Source organism: Taurulus bubalis (assembly GCF_910589615.1).
Source record: "Taurulus bubalis genome assembly, chromosome: 9".
In the NCBI taxonomy this organism is placed as follows: domain Eukaryota; kingdom Metazoa; phylum Chordata; class Actinopteri; order Perciformes; family Cottidae; genus Taurulus; species Taurulus bubalis.
Genome location: NC_136597.1, coordinates 3,327,283 through 3,352,502, shown reverse-complemented (window position 1 = coordinate 3,352,502; position 25,220 = coordinate 3,327,283). Strand labels below are relative to the sequence as shown.

The following is a 25,220-nucleotide window of genomic DNA, read 5'->3' as shown; positions in this document are numbered from 1 at the left end:
CACAACAAGAAGCAGCACATGATTTATTTTCATGAATATTGTTCCTTAGCAATGTGAAGCGCTTATTGGACTGCACCCTGTTGTTCATCGTGTAGAACACTCTAGGATGCAAATGAAAGGTTCTTTAATCAAATCGGGACGGCTAGAGTTCAGGAAATCCAGTTTGTCCTGAGGCTGACGCCAGACTCCATTAATGCAGTGTGCATCGTATATCCAAAATGAGTTATGACTCTAACAGTGAGAACATATCGCTTAATTCAGCAGGATTTAGTCTTTCCGAAGATCAACGTGGATCATGAATCACATCAACTATGCTCCTTATAACGTCAGGTCCTCATGATCATTACGTTTAGCTGTTTTCTTTTATTTTCAAAGCAGTCCAGTGGCGATGCTCCGTTTCCATGGTTACAGTGTGAAACAGGAAGTCACCAACATCAATTTCCTTGGAGAGAATTACATAAACGTTAAGAAATATTAGCATTAAAAAAATGCACACTTTGGGGTCCTCCTTTCCCCGAGAATATGCACCGACATGAATGGTACGTGGCATTTACCAATGTACCAGAAGTATGATAATAAATAGAACATATTCCAGCGATGTAATCCATCAAATCACACTTCAAGATATTCTCTTATTAATGATTAAATGCAAAAGTAGCCGACACAAATAAAATACGTCATAAACTCCAGCTGATGTCGTGGTAATAAAGCTTTTCACTCTTTCCAAAAATAAAAATCCATCTCACCTAGAGATTTTTATGGCTAGTTTGATCTTCAGTTCAGGATTTCTATTGGCTATTTATTTCGGTTTTTATTACTTTGAGGTATTTTTCTCTGCTCCAAAGTATCGGTATTACATCGGCCTTTAAATGTCCACCATCGGTCAGCCTCTGGAAGAATGACACTGGGCAGATGTCGAAATCCCAAAAACTTTCATCGCGATCTTCTCTTCGGGCGCCAAAATATCTTCCTCCGCACCGTAGTGTCAGTCGGCTGTTGGTGATCGATAAAGAGATGATTATGAGTCGTTGTCGTAGCATGTAACAGCCCTCACAGGTTGTGCAGGAGCCCTGATGGAGAAAATCCATCAGTAATCCACATAAATCTCCTCTAATCTACATATTACGTGGATTAAGCAGCAGCCAGTCGGCGCTGCTGATCAGGCTCCCGTGGGGACAAAAGGTCACCGGTGCAGCTTGACGCTTTAAAACTCATAAGTCAATTGTTTATATCAGCACTGATGCTAACAGGCACTCAGAGTACAGACCCTGAACTGAGCCTGCAGATGATCTTTTCTGTTGTGTTGTCTGAAAGATTCATGATATTTCAGCGGCGTGCAGCAGACCATGGCCGAGTGCTTCTGCTGCTCTATATTGGGGCTTGAATGCTAATTAGCCTACTCCACTTCTGAAGGCCTATAAAAAGACGGCGCGTCCTCTGGAGAACTTTCAGCGACTGATCCGTCCTTCTGCTTTCTCTCTCCTCTGCGCTGTGATGGCGGAAATGGATCTTTGTATTTACAGGAGTGAGACGTTCAGCCCGGCGTCCGGAGACAGAAGGAGTGCCTGGTTGTTGTGAAAGATGCATCATGCCGTCAAAGCTTTAAATTCTTTGAAAAAAACTTTGGTCAAGCATTTTGATCTTGAACATCCACATAATAATGTCTGTCATTGCAATAAATGTCATCTAAATGACTGTGACAACAGCCAGCAGCTATGACTAGCAATAGTGTAATATTGTAAAAGCCCAGAGGCTTTTGCATGTCTGTCCTATAGCATGGAGCTCTTCGGTTATGCATTAAAATGAATCAACATTCATTGTGTTTATTACTATTGATGTGTTTTTGGGGGAGATGTGTGTGTGATTTATTTATGATGTGGCTAAATGGTAAAACTCCCAGTAAAGAGTCAACATGTAAACAGTAAAGATGGCCAACACATGGAAATAGTTAGTATCATGAATGTTGTATTTTACTGTCTGTTCAAAACATTTACAGTGTTAGTAAAAGAGAGTACAAAATATTCAGTTGCGTCGTTGTTTATAGATGTTGGTTATCATGGTGATGTTGTCTTTGACATTTAGATTGTATAACATTTGTATTTTTTCATTTATTGCATATTGTTATTGCATGATAGAAGAAATTTACTTATTCTTATTCCTTAGCTTCTTCCCTTTCAAAGGACACCAGAATGTTGGAAACCCTATTTTAGTGTTTCTTTATGCAGGCACATGTCTCGGGGATACTAATAAAAGGCCTTTGTATATTTTAGTTTTTAACGCACTGGTATCTGAGCTCGGTATCAGACAATGTGCAGCTGCAGGTGAAGGGAAAACAAATGGCATCGGAAACGCTCTGGTTATTATGCATTCTTTTGTCGAATCTAATGAGTTAGATTAGTGTGTGTCTGTCCTCATCCTGTGTTTTGTGTGAAGATGCATGTGTGTGTTATCAGCAAATCTAGATAAGTCCAGGCTGATCCACTGGCCCTTCAGGCGCCGTTGCCTTAGTAACCTGTGTGTGTCTGTGTGTGTGTGTGTGTGTGTGTGTGTGATGAGATATGGGGCCAGACTTCAAATGATATTTGATCTGAAGGTAAAGCTCACTTAAACCCTATTGTCAAACAGCGCCTCCGCCACACCTCTCGCTGTTCCCTGCTCTGAAGAGCTCCCCGTGAAGCCGTATGTTCCGGAGCACACGGACGCGGTTCTCCTTGTGTGTTACCACGCTCACGTTCTGTGCTTCCTGTCCCCCAGGTGTTCTGTAGGATGTTTGACTGCCTGCAAGGGGCGCCGCAGGTGGAGGTAGGTCTGACAGCATGGGGTGGAGTGGTAACACCTGAACTGTGCACCAAACGCCTGCTGCGGTAACAAAGCCTTTGCTGTGTTTGAACCCGAGCCGACAGAGACGAGCAGCTCGGCTGCACACATTGAACCGATTGAAGTAGTCTACCCTGGTAGCCAATTGGGTATCAAGAGTCGTGGAATTTCACTGGTGTTGATATCGACTACTACATTACGGTGTAACATTTTACAAACACGCTTTTGTTCACTCTTTTCCACACAGTCAGATTCTAGGTGACGGTTTCAGTGAGAAGCTGCGTTGAGTGGAACCTAAAGAAACATGTTAGAATCTGTCAGTTTACGTTTCATTCTGCAGACGCATGAGCGGCATGCGTCATTAGGATCAGAAACCACTGACTGAGACTGCATACTGTGTGGGTTGATGCTGCATGAATCTGTTCCCATCGTTATCTATGTGAACTAATATACAGGCAAGACTAATTCATCGAGCTCGTGTCCCTCACTGCAGAATGTTCTGAGCACGTCCGTCCCGTTGTGGGCTGGTGTTCTTCTGAAAACACACGTGAAAGCGTTAAAGTTGTACGACCTGTCAATCACCTCGTAGCCCCGCCCTAAAGCATCCCCTGCTTTATGGTCTGTTTGATTCTAAATGACCATCATTTACTAAATGAACATCATGAAACTAGAGATTGAGACATAAACTCATGTTTACAATATTTACTGAGGGAATAAATCAAGAGAGAAGTAGAGTCATTTATATAGACTTCTATACAACCATTATTTTTGATAGTTTAAGGTACTTATGCATTGGCTTCACTTTACCAAACTGGCGGTTGCCGCCTGGTAGCGACTCCAGTCACCTGGTGATGCACCTCTAAGCTGGTGGTTTGGCAACTGCCAACAAACACGAAATAGGAAGTACCTCTCGGCCAGGTCTCTTCTCGTAGAGAAACCCAACACGGGCATCGCCTCACCTCTTCTGAAATGTGATCCCCTTCATGTCGACCATGTTTCGACTAGTAAATTGTGCACGGCCCGTCAGAGACAAGTGGCTCCGTTAGTCCGTGTGGACGCATAATATCATGTTAATCAAGGTGTTATACTGCTTAATACTAATGCAATAGAAGCAATCCTGTCGTCGGCACAGGTTGCAGATGTGAGCTACTTTTTAATTTGTGAAAAGTGCAGTTCAACCAGTTTACACTCGTACATCGGGAATGAACCCAACTCCATTAACTACATTGTCGCTGAGGCTCACAAATCTTGACAATGCATTGTGTGCCTTCACATTTCAAACGAGCTGATTGGGCGATCCAACTTCCTGCGGGGCGGTGGGTTCACGACGGAGCGCTGGACTAACCCTAACCCTAACCCTAACCCGGTAACGTTACGCTCTCAATCAGCATGCGACATAAGCTAGTTCTCAGTAACTGGAGAGGGACATGAGCAGTATTTTAGTGTGTATTTATTTAACCATAGCAAGGGACACGGCTCACTACTGTACAGACAGAGAATGGTGCGTGACACCGAAAGGTGAACAGGTCCATGCTCGACACAACCCCACAGGCCGTGTGTGTGTGTGTGTGTGTGTGTGTGTTTGTGTGTGTGTGTGGGTGGGATGTTCTCTACAGTGGCTGTCACTTCGCGTTGCTGTCAAAGAGCTGATTGTCTGACACAGTAGAACAAAGTGTTGCCTCTGGCGCAAATGATTCTCTGCCGTGTCAGTCTGTGAGAAGGTTTTTTTCAGTGGGATCCCTCCGCTGGATGGCTGGTCTTTAATCAACAAATACGTTTTCGGTAGACTTTCTTTCGGCACTTGGGCCGATTGCTCTATCGAGGTTTGGTACCCAGCCGTCGATGTTTAGCTGCGGGTTTCAGGCCTGAATCACAAATACATAGTGTCCCTCTCTTCAATAGGTGTCCAGTATGTTTTGTCTTCACTAAGTCGCAACTGACAGTGTGGCATTCATGCCTCAGTTTTATGATAATGGTCCAGACAGCTCTGAATGGCCGTTACTGTGCAGTGAATGGGACGCATTCACACTCTGCGGGCCCATACTGAAAGAGATCGCGGCCGATAAAGAGACCGTTGACCTCCGGGACGGAGACGTACTGCAGAAGCCTTTTTCTACAAAACGCTTCTTTTATGATCTCACTAGCCTGTTCTGTTCTGAATTAAGCCACTTTTACAATATCTATTCCAGTTCTGCTGTGGGTCTTCTTATTGTTTGTGAGAAAATGTTCACTTCGGCATATGTGTGTGTGTGTGTGTGTGTGTGTGTGTGTGTGTGTGTGTGTGTGTGTGTGTGTGTGTGTGTGTGTGTGTGTGTGTGTGTGTGTGTGAGCATTCTGTCTAATCCACCAGTCGCATCAATTTTTGTGCTTGACCCCTGACCTCACCAAACCCTGATATCACACTCACAGAGGGACACTCTCTCTCTCTCTCTCTCTCTCTCTCTCTCTCTGTCATTCTGGACTTTACCCCCTCCCCCTTTTTACTTTCAGCAGGAAGACACATTCTCTCATCTTCATCAAAAAGCCTCCAGCTCGAACCCCCCCTCTCTTTTTTTGCATTTGGAACGGATGAATTATGAAGTCACAGCGGCGGTTTGTTAGTAGCTGGTGCTTTTTTTAGTGCTGAAAGCAGGGTGACATCAGAAGTTATTCGTATTGAAGACGTTGTTTACTTTTGGCCGTGACCACGATGGTCCCTGACCCTGAACCATGTGGTTATTAGTGTCAAAGCCGTGACAAAGTAGACAGAATGAGTCTGTCTACTGTCTGTAATTGCAAAAATCATAATCAAAAGGAGCATAATGGAAAGAGCATGTCTTAGCCGACACTTTAAAGTTAAATGCATCAATCGGTTGCACTTTGAGAGCAAAAGAAAGAGGCTGGACCTATGGAGAACGTTGTGCTCTCGGAAAGCAATCTAATCACAAACACATTGTTTTTTATAGCTGTGAATGTTCACAATGCAGCAAAAAAGGTAAACCCACGAGGGGCGAGCAACAGGACGCCAGCCCTGTGGACGCCAGCCCTGTGGACACGAGCCCTGTGGACGTGGATTGCATTGGAAGTTGCTCCATACCAGAGACTATAAGAGGATGTAGTCGTTGTGACGTCACCCATTGGTTTTTGGAATTCAGGTTTGAAGCCTTGAGTTCGGCATTTTGGCCGTCGCCATCTTGGATTTTTGCAACCAGTGAGCAGAAGTGACCATATTTGGACTGCGGAGGCCTGACGTCATTGACGACCTGTCAATCACCTTGTAGCCCCGCCCTCAAGCATCCCCTGCTTTATGGTCTGTTTGACTCTAAATTACCATAATTTACGAAATGAACATCATGCTGTATTGAAGAAGACTTGAAACTAGAGATTGAGACATAAACTCATGTTTACATGTTTACAGGTTCGGGTCTAATGTTCACATGTACCTTTTCAATGAATGGGCTCGTCTGCAATGCATACAGAAATAGAAATGCACATCAGTTCACAGATGGATTTCAGTTCATACTTAATTTTAATACATTTATAGGGATGTTGTGTTTACTTTTTTCTGCTGATCAGTTTCAATAAGCCCTTTTACAGCCAAAAAAACATTGAGAAAGTCAAGTGAGGACATTTTATAGCCACTCACAAAGAGGTTAGAGCCGGATTCTGAGCATGACTATGATAAATCCTCATTTAGCCCTTTGGGTAATTTGTGTGTGTGTGTGTGTGTGTGTGTGTGTGTGTGTGTGTGTGTGTGTGTGTGTGTGTGTGTGTGTGTGTGTGTGTGTGTGTATGTGTGTGTGTGGCTTACTTGTCCCACAGTGATGTATTACAGTAGGATATGGAAGATATTATTTCCACACACGTTCCAGGAGGAAGTGATCCTGGCGGTTCACAGTAGTCAGGGCTGGTTGTTCACACGGCGGAGAGAAAACTGCAGCAGCCGCCCTCCCAGCCACGACAACACACACACACACACACACACACACCGCTCACACACTGGAGCCCCAAACGCAACCCGACAATAGAATTCCAGTATTAAATAAACAAATGACTCTCCACAGGAAATTAATTTCATATCGGGACAAACACCAATCCCATTATGCCCCTTTGTGTGTGTGTGTGTGTGTGTGTGTGTGTGTGTGTGTGTGTGTGTGTGTGTGTGTGTGTGTGTGTGTGTGTGTGTTTAATATCTTCTCTAATGTTTGGCACCAAATGTCACAGAAAATGTCAGTAGAAAATGGAAATGGTCATCAGCTTGTGGAGATATTGTACGGTTCATGAACGTCTCAGAAATCCGACACACAGGAGGAGGGGTGGAGGGATCACTTGCTGTTATAATAAGCACCCTAAATGATGAACACACACTCCCATGCACACACACGCTCTCTCTCCGAGTTCATCAATTTGTGTGTGTGTGTGTGTGTGTGTGTGTGTGTGTGTGTGTGTCAGCCGCTGGACCAGAGCAGAGAGCTGACAGGGGTTAATGAAGTTATTAACCATGTGAATGGAGAGAGAATGCAGAGATGCTCATCCACACACACACTGTCATTCATCTGATTCTACTCTCTTCAAGATGGAATTTTAATCTACATAGGAGTGAAGAAGAGATGAAGTGATGATGATGATGAGGGTAATGATTGTGCGTCATCCGCATCGGCTTTAAGTTAAAAAATATATATATTTAAATTGCCGTTGGCCAGAAATGAGCATTTTCTCTTGGCTGCAAAGTACGACACGGCATTGTGTTGCAGCGAGAGTTGAACCGAGTTTCATTTCTTTCTTTTCCTTTTTTGGCCGGATGCCTTTTGTTTTGCTGGAGAACTGTGTGCCAGGACTCACACTGCATCGATGCAGTGGTCTCATTGAAACGAATGAGCGGGCTGCATTTTCTTATTTAATGTAGTGCTGATGTACTAGTCTTGCTCGGCACATTTTTTTCTCCTCTAACATTCGAGGACCGTCCGGTGTCGGACCTCCAGATACAATACAGCAGCTAGCAGGAAGGAAAGTAAGACTACAGGTGAGGGAAATCTGACAATGGAAACACAAGGACCCACTTAAAAAATGCTCACATGTACAGTAAACAGCCAATTAGAAACCTGGTTATAGATGCGCGTGTCGAGGAAATTGTCTTTCTCTTGGAAAAATCTAGTTGACAAACCAGAAACCAGGTTTGACATTTACATGATGGTTCAGAAATTAGAACACTGCCAACAGGAAAGGGGTTTCTTAAGTGCACATGCATCTCCTGTGTTATACCTTTGCATTGATATTCTTTTGCATTGGTGATGACATTGGAGTTACAGAAGTAATCTAATATCCTCAAAGACTATTCTATTCCTCCCAGGAGGCAAACTGAAGAGTGAAGAAAATGTGGAAGGGCCTTTTTCTACTGACCAGCAAGGGGCGACTCCTCTGGTTGTATAGAAGTCTATATAAATGACTCTACTTCTCTCTTGATGTATTCCCTCAGTAAACATTGTAAACATGAGTTTATGTCTCAATCTCTAGTTTCAAGTCTTCTTCAATACAGCATGATGTTCATTTAGTAAATTATGGACATTTAGAGTCAAACAGACCATAAAGCAGGGGACGCTTTAGGGCGGGGCTTCATGGTGATTGACAGGTTGCTACCACAGCCTTTTCTGGTCTGGGAGCAGTTTTGTTTCAGTTCATGAAAGTAATTGTAAAATTGTGGTTGCTTAAAAAAATATCTTGAACAGCGTTCGGTCGCTCCACCCTCTCGTGTCGCGTCTGGTTCCAAAATGAACAAGATGGTGACGGTCAAAAACCAAGATGGCGACGGCCAAAGTGTTGAACGAGAGGCTTCAAAACCATAGTCCACAAACCAATGGGGGACATCCCAGTGACTACGTCTGCTGTATAAGGTCTATGATCCTCCCCCATCATGTTGCTTGACCCAAACAAAGATGGTGGCCAGACATCATGGCTGTTTGTTGTCCAGTTTCCCTTTTCCAGAAGTTAAGATGCCCGACGTCCTCAACCTGAACTGAGATGAAGACACAGAAACTTAGTGTCCACGAAGCAGCTTCCCCAGCATAACCATTACCATATTCAGATTCACATTGACCCATATCGCTTAACCCTCAATGACTGCTTTCTGTTCTCATATGTGTGTGTGTGTGTGTGTGTGTGTGTGTGTGTGTGTGTAGCACGCACTTGTACTTGTAGGTCAGCGTGACAGAGGCTGTTGTTGTCGAGTGTAGCGACCAGAGAGGGCAGTGCCCAGGTCACGCAGGGTGAAGTGTGTGTGTAGGTGTGTGGAATGTTCCGCTGGATAGTTGGCACAAAGGCTGGTCGGCATCAGACACAATCTAACGACTGTTCTTCAAATATTAGAGGCTTCGAGGGCCAGGGGGCATACATGGCCATATTTGGACATCCTACACTTGACACATGCAAAAAAACTACCAAGAGATAGAAACTACGCTGTTTTTTCATGAACCTCTAACGAACCTGTTGACCTTTCAATCATCCTACTGATAAGTTAATTCCAAATGACAGCAAAAGTGGTGTCATTCATACTGCGCAGAAATACGGTAAATAGTGAAGGTAAAGGAAGGTCCAGGTTATCTGAATATGAATATGCAGTAGTACCTTCAGCTTGCATTCTCTCTACTGACCACCAGGGGGCGACTCCTCTGCTGTATAGACGTCTATGAGAAAATGACTCTCCTTCTCTCTTGATTTATTCCCTCAGTAAACATTGTAAACATGAGTTTATGTCTCAAACTCTAGTCTTCTTCATGATGTTCATTTAGTAGGAGGACAGAAGACGAAATGAAGAAGACAAAATGTGTGATTTGTGATATTGGTCTATACAAATTAAATTGAATTCAATGGAATTGAGTCATTTTCTTTTTGTGAACAAATCTCACATGCAGACCCAAAGCAGCAATAAACCCTATTCTGCTATTCAGTATTGTGTGTTTATCCAAAGCCCGGTCTATCTCATTCCTCTGTGCCGTTCATCATGCCATGAAACAGACTGCTGAGAAGTCTCGTCGAATTCAAAAAACGTTCTACAAAAAAAACGTGCCACATATCAGAGGATCTTGGCCGAGATTCACCGTGTTGTTTCTTTCCCACTATGGCTGCTCCTCAGTGAACTCTGCATGTCTGCTCGTGCAGAGCAGTCGGTGCTGGTCATCTCGGCCACATTATCAGCAGGTTCAGCCTTCACCACGCAGTCCGGCTGGGTAAAAGCTGTCCATGCGCTGGAAAGGTCCGGTACACTCTGAAAGCCAAAGGTTTCCACAGCCACTGTGTAATACGATTACCACACCACCGTATTATCCGTCCAGTTTGTTTAGTGTCTGTCACTCGTGTTTTAACTGTGACCTGCCGAGGCACTCTAGATGAAAATGAAGGATTGAAAAAACCTCATCCAATGCATCAAATCATTTGTTGTCCTTGTTTACAGTCCGGTTAGCAACTGGAGACTAGAGACTGGAGTTGAGAGACGACTTTGAACCAATCAAAAGCTAAACAGTAGTCAGGCGGTAGATCACCGGATATTTTACCCAAATGCTTTCCTCCTCTTTTTGTTCTCTGTCAATCAAAGCCTGCTCAAACCTGATTGGTCAATACTACCCGAACTACGAACGAAAACCAGAAATCTTCGGATACAGAAATCTTGTCGCCGATGATTAGATATCTGATTCCAGAGATGCTTGTCATGAACTCCTGTCTCATGAAAGTCCAACAACAGCTTCTAACGTAGTCAGCCTCAAGGTTTTGGGTCCCTTTGTGTGAACTGAACATAACATTAGTTAATTGTTAATTATTTTTAATTATATATATATTTTTATATAGAAGTGTTTGTCATGTTATTATTAATAGCAGTAAAAATGTCTTCAGATTTGCATCTTTCTGACAGTCTTGAACACATAATGTGTGACAAACGCTTCTGTCAGAAAAAGCAGCCAAAATAAAGCTTAAAATTGTGATATTTCATCAATTAAACTCATTTAAAATTAACAACAATTAAGCATTCAGGAGAGAAGAGGTTGTAAGTAGAGGTTGTACAAATGTAAATAGCTCAATTTATATATATTGCACATGGAGCCTCTATTTTTCCCAACATTGGGAACCCTTGTTTGCTCTTGGAAAATTGTCAGATATATAGATTCCAGTGTTTTTCAATTCATGTAAAAATAAATGATCAAAGAAATTAAACTTTTTCTTTTTAATGATTTATGGCATGATAGCGGTGTTTGAGTTCTCTCTACTTCTAGCCGTGGTTGTGCCGTTTCTGTAGAGGCGTGGCCTCGTAGACTGCAGTGAAAGACGAGGCCACAGAGAGAGAAAAAGGCCCCTGAAAGAAGCCGGGGGTCAGAGAGTTAAAGCAAGGATCTGAGGGGAGAGACAGTCGAGGTCATGTTGCCCTGTGCTCACGTGCAATACACTGTGAGTGAGTGTGTGTCTCAGCAGAATTCCAATGCATTGACAGTCTCTCACAGCCAGGGGGAGAGAGAGCGAGAGAAAGGGAGGGAGGGAGGGAGAGAGAGAAGGTGGGGAGAAGGGACAAAGCTGTATTTGCATGAGAGGGGGCTCCTCGGGCCAATGGCCAGTCTGGATAGAGGGAATATGAGGATCCAACAGGAAGTGACGTGTCGGGTTACGCGCTCCTCCCTCTTTTCCTCAGGCAAGAGAGAGAGAGAGAGAGAGAGAGAGAGAGAGCGAGAGAGAGAGATCAAGGGAGAAAGCAGGGGCGAGCGGGGTGGAGGTAAACGGAGCCAAGCAGCAGTCTCATTCTTGCCGCGTGAGATCACGGAGCGGGGCAGAATGTGTCGGGATCCGCTCAACTACTGAACACAAGACCGAACAGGACAGAGGGAGGGAGGAAAAAAGCAGGGAGGACAGAAGGAAGGGAGTAAGGAAGGAGGGCGGAGGAGGAGACCTGGAGGAGTTTTTGGGGGGGATCTTTTTGGGATCTACTCATCGCAACAACAAAACAAAAAGGATCGAGTTGGCAAAGTGTCTTCCAAGGGGGCTGAGCTACAGCCCTGCCCCGGAGTTACCACAGCCGCCTCACTGCAGCAGGGACAAAATGAACTATCTGGTGAGTGTGTGTGTGTGTGTGTGCGTGTGTGTGTGTGTGCGTGTGTGAAGGAGATTCCAGTGTGTGCATGCTAAATCACTGGCTTTTAAATACAACCCCAAACCTTTGCCTTCTCTGTTGCTGTTTGGCTACTCCTTCATCCCCCTATGGTTCAGTGTGTGTGTGTGTGTGAGAGAGAGAGAGAGTGTGTGTGTTTTAGCAGGACCTGCTATGCCCCAGCTGTGCACGGACTGAGGTGGTTGAGGGGGCGGGGGGTGAGAGACTTGAGTATGAAGAAAAGGGAAATGTGAAGGGGGGGAGGAGAGTTAACATTTTCTCTGCGGATTCCTACCTTTTGTTGGCTCTCAGTGGGGGGGTGTGTGTGTGTGTGTGTGTGTGTGTGTGTGTGTGTTGTAACAGGTTTAAAGTCAGCATACACATGTCGAGGACGCCTGGCTGTCCTGTGAAGGAATGTGCGGAGACCAAAAGGAGGAGAAAAAAAAGTTGAGAGAAATATCCCTCCTGGTTTTCCCTCAAGTCCTCTCTCTTGTTTTTGTGTGAAAGGAGTTTTCAAGTCGAGCACAAAGCATGAAATAAGTGGCATTTCGAGGCGGCGCATCTGAATACGAGAAGGAAGAAGCCAGTAAAAGTTTGTGACCTTTGAGCGCTTTCCCTGAGTGAATCCTGCATGTTTTCTTTTGAACTTTCGTCCCTGAACGCATCGCCACACAGCGGAGGCCCCGTCGTCCAGTTTATGGCAGAAAGAAAGAAAGAAAAGAGAGAGAGAGAGAGAGAGCAGAGGTCTGTCTTTCTGCTGACTCAGAGGAAAGTGCAGAGAAATGAAGGTTTTATGGCCACAGAGGCAGGCTGAAAGAGAAAGAAAGAAAAAAGGCTTCAGGAAAAACAAGAGCAGAGAGAGAGAGGACAGGATGATATGTGCAAGTATTGAATATGACATTGATTTAGTAAAACAGAGAGAGGTCTTCAGTGGAGGGAGAGAAAAGAAAAAAGGCGACCGGCAACAACCGTCCTGAAGCCTTTTCTGCTATTGTTTGAAGGGCTTCTGCGTCAGCGGTGGCCTCACTGCTCATGTCATACCACTGAGTGTGTGTGTGTGTGTGTGTGTGTGTGTGTGTGTGTGTTTGGGGTAACTACACAGTCAGGAATGTGGCCGACAGTGAAATACTGTGGAGCAGATCGCTCTGTGTGTGTGTGTGTGTGTGTGTGTGTGTGTAACGAGTAATTACACGCCGGTAATTAGCGTGTAATTAATATAGAATAAGGCTCGGCTGTAGTGAGGCTCAGAGGCGGCCGTGTCTCAGCCGTCCTGATGGCTGTGACCACGCTGCCATGTTGCGTCGGCTCACTCACAGTTTGCTCGGGCCTTAATGTACATTTTTCACTTTTGGCGGAGAGTAATTGGCTTAACTGTATTCAGCTCTGAATTGAGAGAAACGCAGATACATCAGTGATTTGTATTAATCTTTTAGAGAAAAGGAGTGGGACATTACTAGGACATTAGAAGGATCAGGATTATATCGCCAGTTCAGAGCCAGAATCTCTCCATTAGACCCATAACTTCTTCCCATCTTTATTTATATTGCAACAACTGTTACACTACAGCCTTCAAGCTACCATCTGCAACTTAAAACAATAACTTTTGTCTTTTTTGTTGTTGCCCCCAAACTGTCACTATAGTACTTACTTTTAAGTGAGATGGATACTCTAGCCAAGACTCTATAGCCCCCAGTGGCATTTGTAAGATTCCACAGTCCCCGAAGGGAAAGCAACCAATCAGAGCCCGAGGAGTCTCTCACGCAGCTCTCAATCACTGCTCGTGCACTCTGGTCTAACTGTCAAAGTAGGCAGCGCTGATCAAATATGAATCAACATTCAGTAACTGCAATACCTAATTAATCGCCTCAAATGTTTTCAGAAACATATTTTAGTTCAGATGGATCACTGAGGCCCAAAACTGTCCCTCGTCCGGCATCTCCAAAGCCTTTTCAGGAGCATTCCCCGTGGAATGTTGGTCATAGGTGACTCCGTCCACCGAGTCACGTTTTCTGGCGCGTACGACTACACGTGCTCCTGTACCGGGACAGACTGTCACGCAAAGGCAGGATCTGGTCTTTTTTTTCTTCAGGTGTGTAAATATAGAGCAGACATCCCTTCGGATGGCCGGACTCGTGTCCTGATTGGCCGATCCACTGCCTGACTTCATGGGCGACACCTGTGTACGCACGCTTTAAGTCAGGGGTCGCTGAAGATGGCCGTGTCAGACGGATCTGTATGTGTGTGGTTGCGGGAAGGGAGCTAATCACCGAAGCCAGAACAACTTGTGTGTGTGTGTGTGTGTGTGTGTGTGTGTCATGCAGGAGACATAATGGAATTCCTGCTGTAAGCCAGGTCCGTGAGTCAGTGAGTGAGTCAGGGGAAATGCACGGACAAAGAAATGTGTCCCGGCACAACGAGGAGCACTCCAATACGGTTCATGCTCCTGTTGCAGTGCACGGCGGGGACCTGTGTGCGTAATTGGTCTGAATGTAAAGCAGACAGCTGGGTGTGTGCTGTTTGTGGTGGTGCGGTTAAAACGTAGACTAACCACTGATTAGAATGTGCCATAGAGCTCCATTGTTGTCCAGAAACAATGGGAACACATCAATGAGTTTTTTTGTTTGCACTGGTTGAAATGAAACTTGATTACATAAACCGTCATGCTGCCAGAAATACTCCATGTAGATTAATCCTCTCCTGAAAATAGATGATCTGCAACCAACTCACAGTACCAACCTGACCCAGACTTAACCACAGTTCAAGACAGTAATATATACTGTATGAAATAAATCAATGTGACAAAAAGCCTGATTGGTACGTGGACATGTCCGGTCCTGAACACCTTGTTTAGGTTTCACAGGTAGATGCACACACTTCTTAAAGCCCTCAAATGTGAGCTAATGTTATCCATTCTGCTGTTTTTCAAAAGCGGACAAAAAAGAGGACAAAAATACAATGTTTGGAAGGTCTAGACATGGCCAAAACAAGGGGATTACTTATTTATATCGATTGAGTGATTGATTGATTTTAAGTGTGCTGCACCACATGGTGCTCAGCCCATTTGGCTTAAAAGACACTCAGCAACAACAACTAAAATGGTCATGAAGCAGTTCATGAACATTTCATAACAGTTCATATATATATATATATATATATATATATATATATATATATATATATATATATATATTTAACATTGGTGAAATACGCAAAGGTCCTGCCCGACTACACCAAAAGCCTCGAGGACTCCAGGACACCCAGAATCGCTTAATTTCAATAACCGCTATGTGGTAAAAAAATAAATCTGAAAAGACAATTCTCTATTACGTCAAGTTTCTAGAGTCTGTGAGATCTGCCAGATGAGTGACCACAGTCCCTCTGGACATGAATGCTGCAGTGTCTTTGAGACGCATGGAGATTTGGGACCAATGCTGAAAGACGAGGCTTTGTCCGGTTCTGGACTGACTCATACCGCGCTGGTCATGGACTGCCCGTTACAGGCAGGGTTCCCATGCACATCAGCATTCTTAGTAGGCAGAAGTCATCTCAAAGACCGAGAATAGAGGGGATCAAATTGACTTTCCTCAGTCATTGAGAGGTCAGGTTGTTTTCTCTCACTATTGGCTTTACAATTAGCAGGAACTTTGTGAGTTCACGGTTTCCACCAATGGTTTAAGTATCAGGTTTTATTTTTGGTAGCTTTAGAAGGGTCGTTTAGCTACTTTGTGGGACTGGAATTTAGAAAAAAAGACTGGGGCTGGAAAGATGTGCATATAAGGTGACAAATAATCCCTACAAATACCACAAACCTGAGTTCATGTCTAACCCTGTGCAGGCGCAAATAAATATAGTCAAGGTTGCTTGAAATTTTCCCGTATTTTTCTAGCTTTGGGAACCGGCAAAGCAAAAGTGTACCTCCAAATAAAGTTATTTAACCTGTCAAGGGTTAATGTAAGGGCAGACTGAGGAGTGGTCAAGTAAAGATCAAACTCAAGCCGCTTTCTCATATGAAGGGCAATTGCAGACAATGTCCGTGTCAGATGCATTCTCATTGAGTGGAAATACTATATATTTGGTTTCGGCGAAGGAGTTGCATCGGGGGAAAACGTCCGAGAATCCTTCGTGGGCATCTTCATGGACATAACCCTTTTTGCCGGTTATGCGCAGTAGAAACGGCATCAACACGCCCTCTTGGTCTGCGTCAGGCCTCAGGATGATGAGCGGTTCTTTCCACACACTGGGGAGCTAGCCGGGTACGTCTGGATAGACGTGTCTCTAAGGTCCGTACCAACTGATTCTGCTAATGTCTCCATCAGTTCAGGGTTGTGAAAGAGGCTTTAGTTGTTGTAATGCGCATTACACGAAACCTTCATGGAGTTTTAAGGTTTAAAATGAAGGGGCATCTCTTCCACAGCGATATTTCCCGCTGATGTCTCAGAACCAGGATGTGTGACGTCTTTTTCACTGTGTACCTGTATAATTGTTTTGCCCTTGGTTTCACGGTACAGTTGAGTAGAGTTAGCAGACAAACAACAAGCTATGAATCACTGGATGTTTTTCCCCACTGCTCAGTGCTGAATCATAGAGTCAACGCTGCAGCCTCAGCTGCAGCTTTCTCAACAGATTTATGTGAGTGATCAAAGTGTCACAGTTCACCAGTGCGGAGATTTACGCCCCCGTGGTTGTGAAACCATTTTTAAACCGCACACCTTTAGTCTGTCGGTTAGCCACAGCATTTCTGCCGGGAGATATAAGGATGACACAATATAGATGCATGTATGCCATTCGTCCAGCTGCACGTCACGGTGGGTTTGAGCTTCTGCTCAATTTTTAATTTTTTTTTATTCCAGTGTGAAGGTGAAGGCTTCTTTATCATAAGTGTGTTTTGAGCAGAGAAATAAAGACTGTAATCTCTCTGCCACCGACATACACAGTCAGTGATCGGAGGGTGTGTCAGCGGGGACTTAGCTCCGGGTCGTTGCTGCCTGTGTAAGTGCCGGTTAGCAAAGCCCTTAAACACAGGTGTGAACAGGTCACATTCAGATCTTCTGTTGTGTATCGTACAACAAGGTGTTGGGTCACAATCACGCTCCTTGATACTCCAAACTCCCCGCAACAGGACCATGATGTCAGGCGCAATGGATGAAGGGAAATAAGATGCCATTCGGTCGGATAGAAATCCAAAATTAGTTAGTTTCAAGGTCACACATTTGAAAGAATCCCTTTGTATTTCGGTCAAATCTCAGTCTTAGCAAAAGCAGCTCTACTTGTGAAAGGTGCTTTTATTCGTCCACCCTCAGTTTCTGGCTATGGCTGCGCAAGGAGGAGCTGCTTTGAGCTGCCCGACTATCTGTGTGTGTGTCTGGCAGCTATTCATAAGTTCCTACCAGCGTTGTCTGTCAACAGGTTGAGCAACACTCAAGGCCACGCCTACGCGGGCCTATCCTGTGCTCCAGGCGACACAATCCCCGCTTGTGGTTTCTGCTGTTAGTCATAGCCCGGAGGCAGGAATTCTTCAGCAGGGATCATCACTCGTTAAAGCTGCAGCCCTAACGAGACCTTAGCGGGCCACATAAAGCTGCGAGGCTGTTTGGAAAAGACGGATTTTGTTGTACTTTTTTACGGTGGATGGATGGATCCATTACATGCACGTCTATTGATAATTTGACGTATTGATCGCGTGAACCTTTAAAATGAAAGGTTTCTGGAGACCCTTTAGATGGCCTTCAGGGATCATTTGGAGAGGGAGCTGGAGAACTCACAAGCACAGACACAACTTGAGCCGCTTTCTCGTATGAAATGTCCGGACCTGATTCTCCGGAGTTGGCCTTTCAGCCGTGAGGCACACAGCAGGAGATTGTCCCTGTGCGACGCGTCTTCACCTCCTGAAAATACTCTGTTTGGTTCGGGCGTCTGGGTAGAGCGTGCAGGAGGCAGGGCACGACCCCAAAAACATCGCAGCCACTTAGCCGGTTCGTCGTTAACAACCGAGTCTCTTGCCGCACCTTAAATTAGTTTTTACGACTTCGGCGTTAGACGTTTGTGTTCTCACATACAGCTCCTCCAGGAATGTCTACATAAGTTCAGGGTTGCAGTGCATGTGTAAAAGGGGCTTTCTGTGCCTCTTAGAACCCTTTTCTTCGGTATAAAAAAAAACACAGTGGCAATGAACGGCACCAGAGGAGGTACTGCGAAGGGAAGTCTTACCACTGACATCCACAAAGTTGTAGGACTTGCAAGAGATAATTTTAGTCCCTTGCATTAGGTCTCATTGGATCGTACGTTTCCCATAATGCAACTATAGCAGCACTTAAGACTGAACATGTCGGAAGTCAAAAAGGGTTCATGGTTGTTCCCAATGGTCCCCATAAAGGGGGATGAAAGCCCACCATCACAGAGATTGGGGGAGGGACACGGTGTCCTTTCGATATGGACACTGGTGCTCCTGGAAGACATTTATAGTGTTGCACACATGAAAAGGTCAAACCCAGCTCCCTTTCTCACCTCCACACACCAAAGTGGGCGCTGGATTGTCGGTTTCGGGGAGTGACGGAGACGTTCGGATGCGAGGAGAGCTGTCAAACTCGACAGCTCTCCTCCCGAGCCACGGAAGACGCGGTGCGGCTGCCCAACTCTTCTTCACGGGGAACATCGGAGGAGTGCGCCTTTAAAGCCACATGGAGAATCCTTCAGGTTCTTTCCTGTTTAGGTTTCATGAGCACGGCTCTGTTAATTATTCAAAGCACGGTTTGCCTCAGAGCTGTGTTCGGCTGCAGCATTTGGATCAAGAGCTCTCTGCTGAAAACGAAATACAACACACGGCCTCGCACATTACTGCTCCCACACAGCAGTGTCACTGGCTAGAAATGATGGACGACAGATACAGAGGCCCAGCTCCCACTAGACGCTCCACTGGGTGAGCATTCTCTCTGCTGGTGGACAAAATCGGCCGTGCACTCACAAGTATTTCTCAAGAACGGTCTGACGTGCCAGGTCAGGAAAAGAGGGAGAGAAGGAGGGGCTGAATGAGAAAAGGGGGGATGTTGGAAAAGAGAGAAGGGCAGATTGTAGGAAGAGGAAGAAACAAAGAAAGGAATTAAAAAGAGAGGATTGCTGCGCTTTATTTGTTTGTTTCTCGTCTTTATCATGAAGTTCAAGAATATGGTTGTGTGTGTGTGTGTGTGTGTGTGTGTGTGTGTGTGTGTGTGTGTGTGTGTGTGGTGGTGACACCTCTGGAATGTGAGGTAATAGGAGAGTTGTGTGTTTGTATGAGGAGGCTGTGGAATGCTGTAGTGAGAGGGAGAGAGAGAGGGAGAGAGAGAGAGAGAGAGAGAGAGAGGCCCAAGCTCGCTTCAGCAATAGCAGTGACACACACACACACACACACACACACACACACACACACACACACACACACACACACACACACACACACACCCCTCAGCTACGCAGCGGCATTCTGGTCCACAAAGACACGGGTCCACGACACAGTGGAGCATCTGCAGTTCCTGGAATAACTAAAATATTATAAAATCCACATCTTCATATTTCATGTTCTTTGATAAGTGCAGTAGATATTGTTAAAATGATGCTCAAAATGGCTGAATATATAAATTAAACGCTTCAGCCATTAAAAAAAGAGGAATGTTTCATCAGACGGTGAAGGTTTACAACAAACTGACACACAACACAGAAGCATCTAATAAGTGGCGGGTTCCCTCCCCGCTGGAGGTTGCATGTGGATGTGGTTGGTACTAGCATACGCGTCAGGTTTTGTTTTTACAAGAAGAAAAGATGATTGGATATGACATAAAATGAATATTTTTTGCATATATTGTTAAATGGGTGCAAAATGTGACCATGGGTGTGATTAAAGGGTTCAAACTGTTTCATATCTTTGTAAAAGCTGAATATCTTTAAATTAACAAATAATAATGGGATTGTTTTGGCAAGAATTCTGTGTTTTCCTTTCTCACGATGAAGATTTTTTTTTCACTTACTCATCATGACGGACAGACAAAACACAGTAAAAACAGAACCTGAGGACAGAACACAATTTGCATTTGGGGAGAAATGAAACCAAAACACACACACACACACACACACACACACACACACATCTCCCACCCCCTTTCTGTCATGTGGAGTCTTGTCCGGTTACACAACAAATATTTTACCTTTGCTCGCACACGCACGCACACACACACACACACACACACACACACACACACACACACACGTAATGAGGTGCAAGGCAATAACAGACAAGACTTTCTGTCTCACGAAACACACAAGATAGAAAACAGTCATGAGTGAGTGAAACGCAGAGTGAAAAACTGGGACACAGCAGATTCCAAATGGACAAACCTGTGTGTGTGTGCGTGTGTGTGTGTGTGTGCGCGTGTGTGTGTGTGTGTGTGTGTGAGAGAGAGTTTGGAAGTCTGTCTTTTTGAGAACCAATTTGAGTTTCAGACCTTGAGAGCGAGGACATTTCTGCCAGCCTCTTGCCTTCAGACGGATCTTCTTTGGGGGTTGAGACTTGGTTTCGTGGTTCAGGTTTGGGTCAACGCAGAACCAGCAGTATTTTAGGAAAAAGTCGACAGTATACTGTATATCAGCAAGATTTTTGTACATTAGAGATACCCCATATCTTTTAACTTGGCCTAAATAATAAAAAGGCCCTGGTTCAAAACTACAAAGTGGATGAGAGTAAATTATTGACATGTTATAGATAAAAGTTTAACTAGAGAGATACTACAGAGATACACTTCTCTGGCCTCAAACTATCTCTGGCTGACACCTTCCTGCAGAGAGCAGACCAACATCAAGTGATGAACAGAGTTTACGTTAAGCAGGCAGCTGACGTTTATTTCACCAACAGTAGTAGTATTTATTGATTATTTATCTTCAATAGAATTGGGTCAAATTCTTAGCTTGATTCCCTTTAGCTCTCTCCAAACAGATACTGCAGCTGCAGGGGGAACAAACCCAAAACAGTTTGGGCCTCTGGGTTCTCATTTGATGCTCAAGACTTTGAAACAAGGTCGGAGCAGAGGCGTCAAAGCAGTTGGACCCGCCTCTTACCGCTTGTGGTGCGCGTTCGGCCATTTTAATCAAACAAAACACAAGCTGGTCGGGCGCTTCAGTCTATTTGTTCCATCTATAAACAGCTGATTTACATAATGTTGACTAATACCTTCACATACAATGACATACACGTGATGGAGGATTTAATCCACATCTCTCTCCGTGTGTGTGTGTGTGTGTGTGTGTTTGGCTGAGGAGTTTAGACAGTGTTCTGTCAGCTGAATGGACCGTCTCCAGATGTGACTTGATGCAGTTTGAAGCTGTTTGAGTCACTGCCGTGACAGCTGGGGGACGGGCGGCAAAAGGACAAGAAAAGAAGAAAGAGCAGAAAGGCATTGTGGACAGAATAGATGGAGACGGAGACGCACAGGGGGAGTGTCATAAAGTGGCTGTTTTTTCTTCTTCTGCATTGTGGGGAATAGCCACACACACACACACACACACACACTCTCACTCACACAGATGAGTGACCTGTCTATGCTGAGCTCGCTCCACCAGCTGTTCACATTACTTTCTCCTCAGTGGACATCTCTCAGCTTCTGCCTCTCTCCTCTTTCCTTTTTGGATATGAAAAAACAAAAAAACATGACAAACCAAAAAGAAAGTTTTAGTCTGATAAATAAATGAGTTATATAAATGCTACTTCCATAATATGATTAGGTCTAGAGGTGTTAATAGCAGGTCGTTCACTGACAGTGGAGACCATCCTAAAAACTGTTCCTGTCGTACGTTATGTCCTGAGCTAACAATAACAATAACGCGAATAAAAACGCAAATCAAACGTTTTGTGCATTGCGATTGTCTACAACGGCAACGCAAAGACGTGGCTTTGTGACGTGATGTGTGTTGTATATGCATCGATATGCTCTGAGGAGAAAGGCAGGCAAACAACCACACGATGACCAAACATCGCTCAGCAGAAAAGTCCTACTCTGGAATTCATGTTAATCTGTCCTTAAAGGAATGAGCACAGTGAAGAAAAGGTCAGCGCCAGAACGCGCCACTCTTACTGTGATCTACGCTTTGGGAGTTATTTGAAATCAGACGTTTAGTTCTCTACCCGTCATCAGTGTCAGCGCTTCACTTAACCTTCATCCCTTCCAACGCCTCTGTTCCTCCTCGCCTCTCTTTTGTTCCTCCTCTGCTCTCTTTCATCCCCCGACGGCACGACGCCGGTGAAGTTTAGGCGTTGCTCCGTTCCGGCGGCGGTCGTCGTGGTAACATCTCCTCGGCGAGGCCTGACTGTGCTGGGATTTATCCCGAGCGGTCCGGGTAACGTGATTAACGTGTTCTCCCAGACGGCCCCCGTGGAGCGGACGCACAAGTGTCTACTTTCTCACGCTGAGCGGCTCCTCCAGACACGTCTACGCACAGCCGCCTGGCTCTTTCCAGGAGGAAGCTGAGGATCGGCACTCTAAGAAGTGCTTAATTCATGTTTACTGCCAGAATGTACTCTCTTTTAAATGTCAAGTGGAAGCCCAATGTTAGGTACTACATATAACAACCTTTTTACAGGGTCCGCTGTGTTCTAGAAGTGTTCCCAGGTCTAGAATGTTGGAACTGATCCAAAATGGATGCTTGGAAAAAGCTACCCCAATGCAACTTGCATCAATAAAATAGAAAACGAACCAAAGGCCAGTCTGAAAGGGATTCCAATACCGGGACCCTTAAAGTGATGTCAACGGCAATAGAGTTTAATTTGTTCCCTTTTGTCCCCATTGGGCGTCCATCGTGTAAATAGAAGCTGTCTGGTGTCCCACTGGCCGCTCACACGAGACAGAAATAGAGAGAGCATGAGAAGCTACTCAGGGTGATTCCCAGACCTCGGGGTCGAGCCGCCGACTCATCGTCCAATAAGCAGGGTGTGTGAATCATCCTCACTGCTGCACTTCCTGTTTCTCTGGACGCTGGAAAAAAGATTTCTGTGCAAGTGTCCGGGTGGCATGAAAATACTGTGTGTGTGAACACAGTCTGTATTTGTGTGTGTGTGTGTGTGTGTGTGTGTGTGTGTCTGACCTCAGTAGCCATATTCATTTCTCTATGGAGACTTAGCGAGTTCATTCTCCACCCAGCACACGGGTAACGAGAGTTTCGGTGGCTCTGGAGCTCGTGCACGTCACAGTGCACGTTCACACTGATACCGTAGAAACCCAGAGGGAGAACAACACGGAGAGATAAGGCTCATACATGCGGAGTGTGTGCGTCACCGACTCCAAATGTCAGAGTGACCCGGCGGCCGTGGTTGTCTGTTTGATGTCCGGACAGCGATCAGTCCTGTTCCCTCACGTTGGGAATGTGAACGAATGGTGAGGAGAAAAGATGCTTCAGAACAGCGTGGACTGATTTTAATGTTCCAAAGGCGAGGAACGGTGGTGAATAGCTTGAACGTTTCTTAAAATCATGGATCAGACTGAGACTAATTGAGAAAAGGTAACAGGTGGTGTTTTAAAATCGTTTTGTGACTCTCTCCCGATGTCCAAGAAATAGGGTTCCCATGGTCATGAAAATAACTAAGATAGAAACTGTTTACCTGGAATTGGTTTGGAAAGGTTTTGAACATACATTTCTTTTGGCTGTTTAAAATATATTCACTGAAAATGATGATTTTGCCGCAGGTCCGTCTTAAGGTGGACTGCGCCCTACGATCGCTATCAAGGCCTACCTATTTTACACTTTAAATGAAGTCATGAAATGACAATATATATATATATGAAAAGGTTATGAACAATTATTTGCAAAAAATGTGTTGGAACTGGGAACCCTTAAGAAAGGAGCACACCATCGATCCTGTTTACCAGCAATGGGAACGTTTTGGATTTAAAATAACTTTCTTCTTTCAATATTTTCTGATGCATGTTTTCGTCTTTTTGGGAATCTTCACGTCAACCTCACAGAAAAATAAATGTTCACATACACTTGAGAGTAAATTAACAACAGCCTGGTTTAAAGGGGGTCTGTCGGTGTGGTCTGTTGCACCTGTAGCCACACCCCTTTTATGACATATACAAAAATACTGCTGCTTTTAATGATAATAATCATTTGTATCTGATATGGTTTTAAAATGTTAAACGGTTCAATTACCTCATTCCAAATTCCTAAAATGACATCAACGTTCTGTCCAGAATCTGTGAAAATGCAACAATTGTTCATTTGGAAAGTGGAACAGCTGGACACCGATACAGATGCAGTCGCGTACTTCCCCAAAACGTCTCGGTGTGGCTGCACGTTCTGGACCTCAGAGTTAACTTGAAACTATGTCACAAAGTCCTTCTGTCAGACTTCAGTCAAACTCTGCCCATGCAGCATTCTGCAGAGCGAGGAGACGAGAGGCGACGCACTCTGACCTGTGAGTAGAGCCGGCCTGTAGGACGGCAAGAGAAAAGAAAAGTGTTTGGCACGTATTTATATATATATTTTCCTTTTAAAAGGGAATTCTCTCAGTGCGCGTCAACACAACCAGTGAATGAATCTGATGAAGCGAGTACATCGGGGTCGAGTGTCCCTTCTCGCTCTCGTTCCCGGCCAACAGGCCTCCAGCACAGCCAAAGAAAAGTCCGCCTGTAAATCTTGAAGCCAATTAAATGGCCTCATTTAAATGTGGCCAGGGCTTTGTGCTGTGTGTGTGTGTGTGTGTGTGTGTGTGTGTGTGTGTGTATGTGTGTGTGGAGCTGGCATAGGGCCAGTACAGGCTGTACTAGTCTGTGATAGTTGGGGCGGAACTCAGACACGCAGAGGGAGGAGAGCAGGCCGAGAGTTCAGACGCGGACGACAAATATTGGTTTAGTTTCAAAGAGTTCTAGAAAGACTGGGGGAGGTGTGTGTGTGTGTGTGTGTGTGTGTGTGTGTGTGTGTGTGTGTGTGTGTGTGTGTGTGTGTGTGGTGATATTTTTAACTCTCTTTTCTGCTTCTATTGTTCATTTTTACCAGCCCATTCTGCTCTAACTACACGCCCGATGGATTTTGAATATGTTATCAGCCTCCTTGTACTTTGCCCCTCTCTTTGCTCTGCATGCGATCACACGTTACAGCATGTCATTTGTGCAACAAAACTAAAAGTGATGCAGAATATGGCTGCCGTCCTAATTGTGTGCACAGCTGTGGCTGGATTATTCTCTCAGACTCTGCGTGGCTCGGAACAAGTGCGTTCATCATTCTAAATGTCTGTAAACTAAAATTGTTGACAGCTCTACGGCAGCTCTGGGAAGATGTTTTG

General features: G+C 44.8%; 1 protein-coding gene across 1 annotated transcript in view; it reads left to right on the top strand.

Annotated features, from left to right (window-relative positions):
• Positions 1-25,220, top strand: part of bcar1 (BCAR1 scaffold protein, Cas family member) — a 65,683-nt gene that overhangs the window by 19,500 nt on the left and 20,963 nt on the right. The window contains exon 2 of the mRNA XM_079224177.1: positions 2,755-2,802. Within this exon, the coding sequence (XP_079080303.1) occupies positions 2,755-2,802 (48 nt within the window). The remainder of the gene's footprint in view (positions 1-2,754; positions 2,803-25,220) is intronic.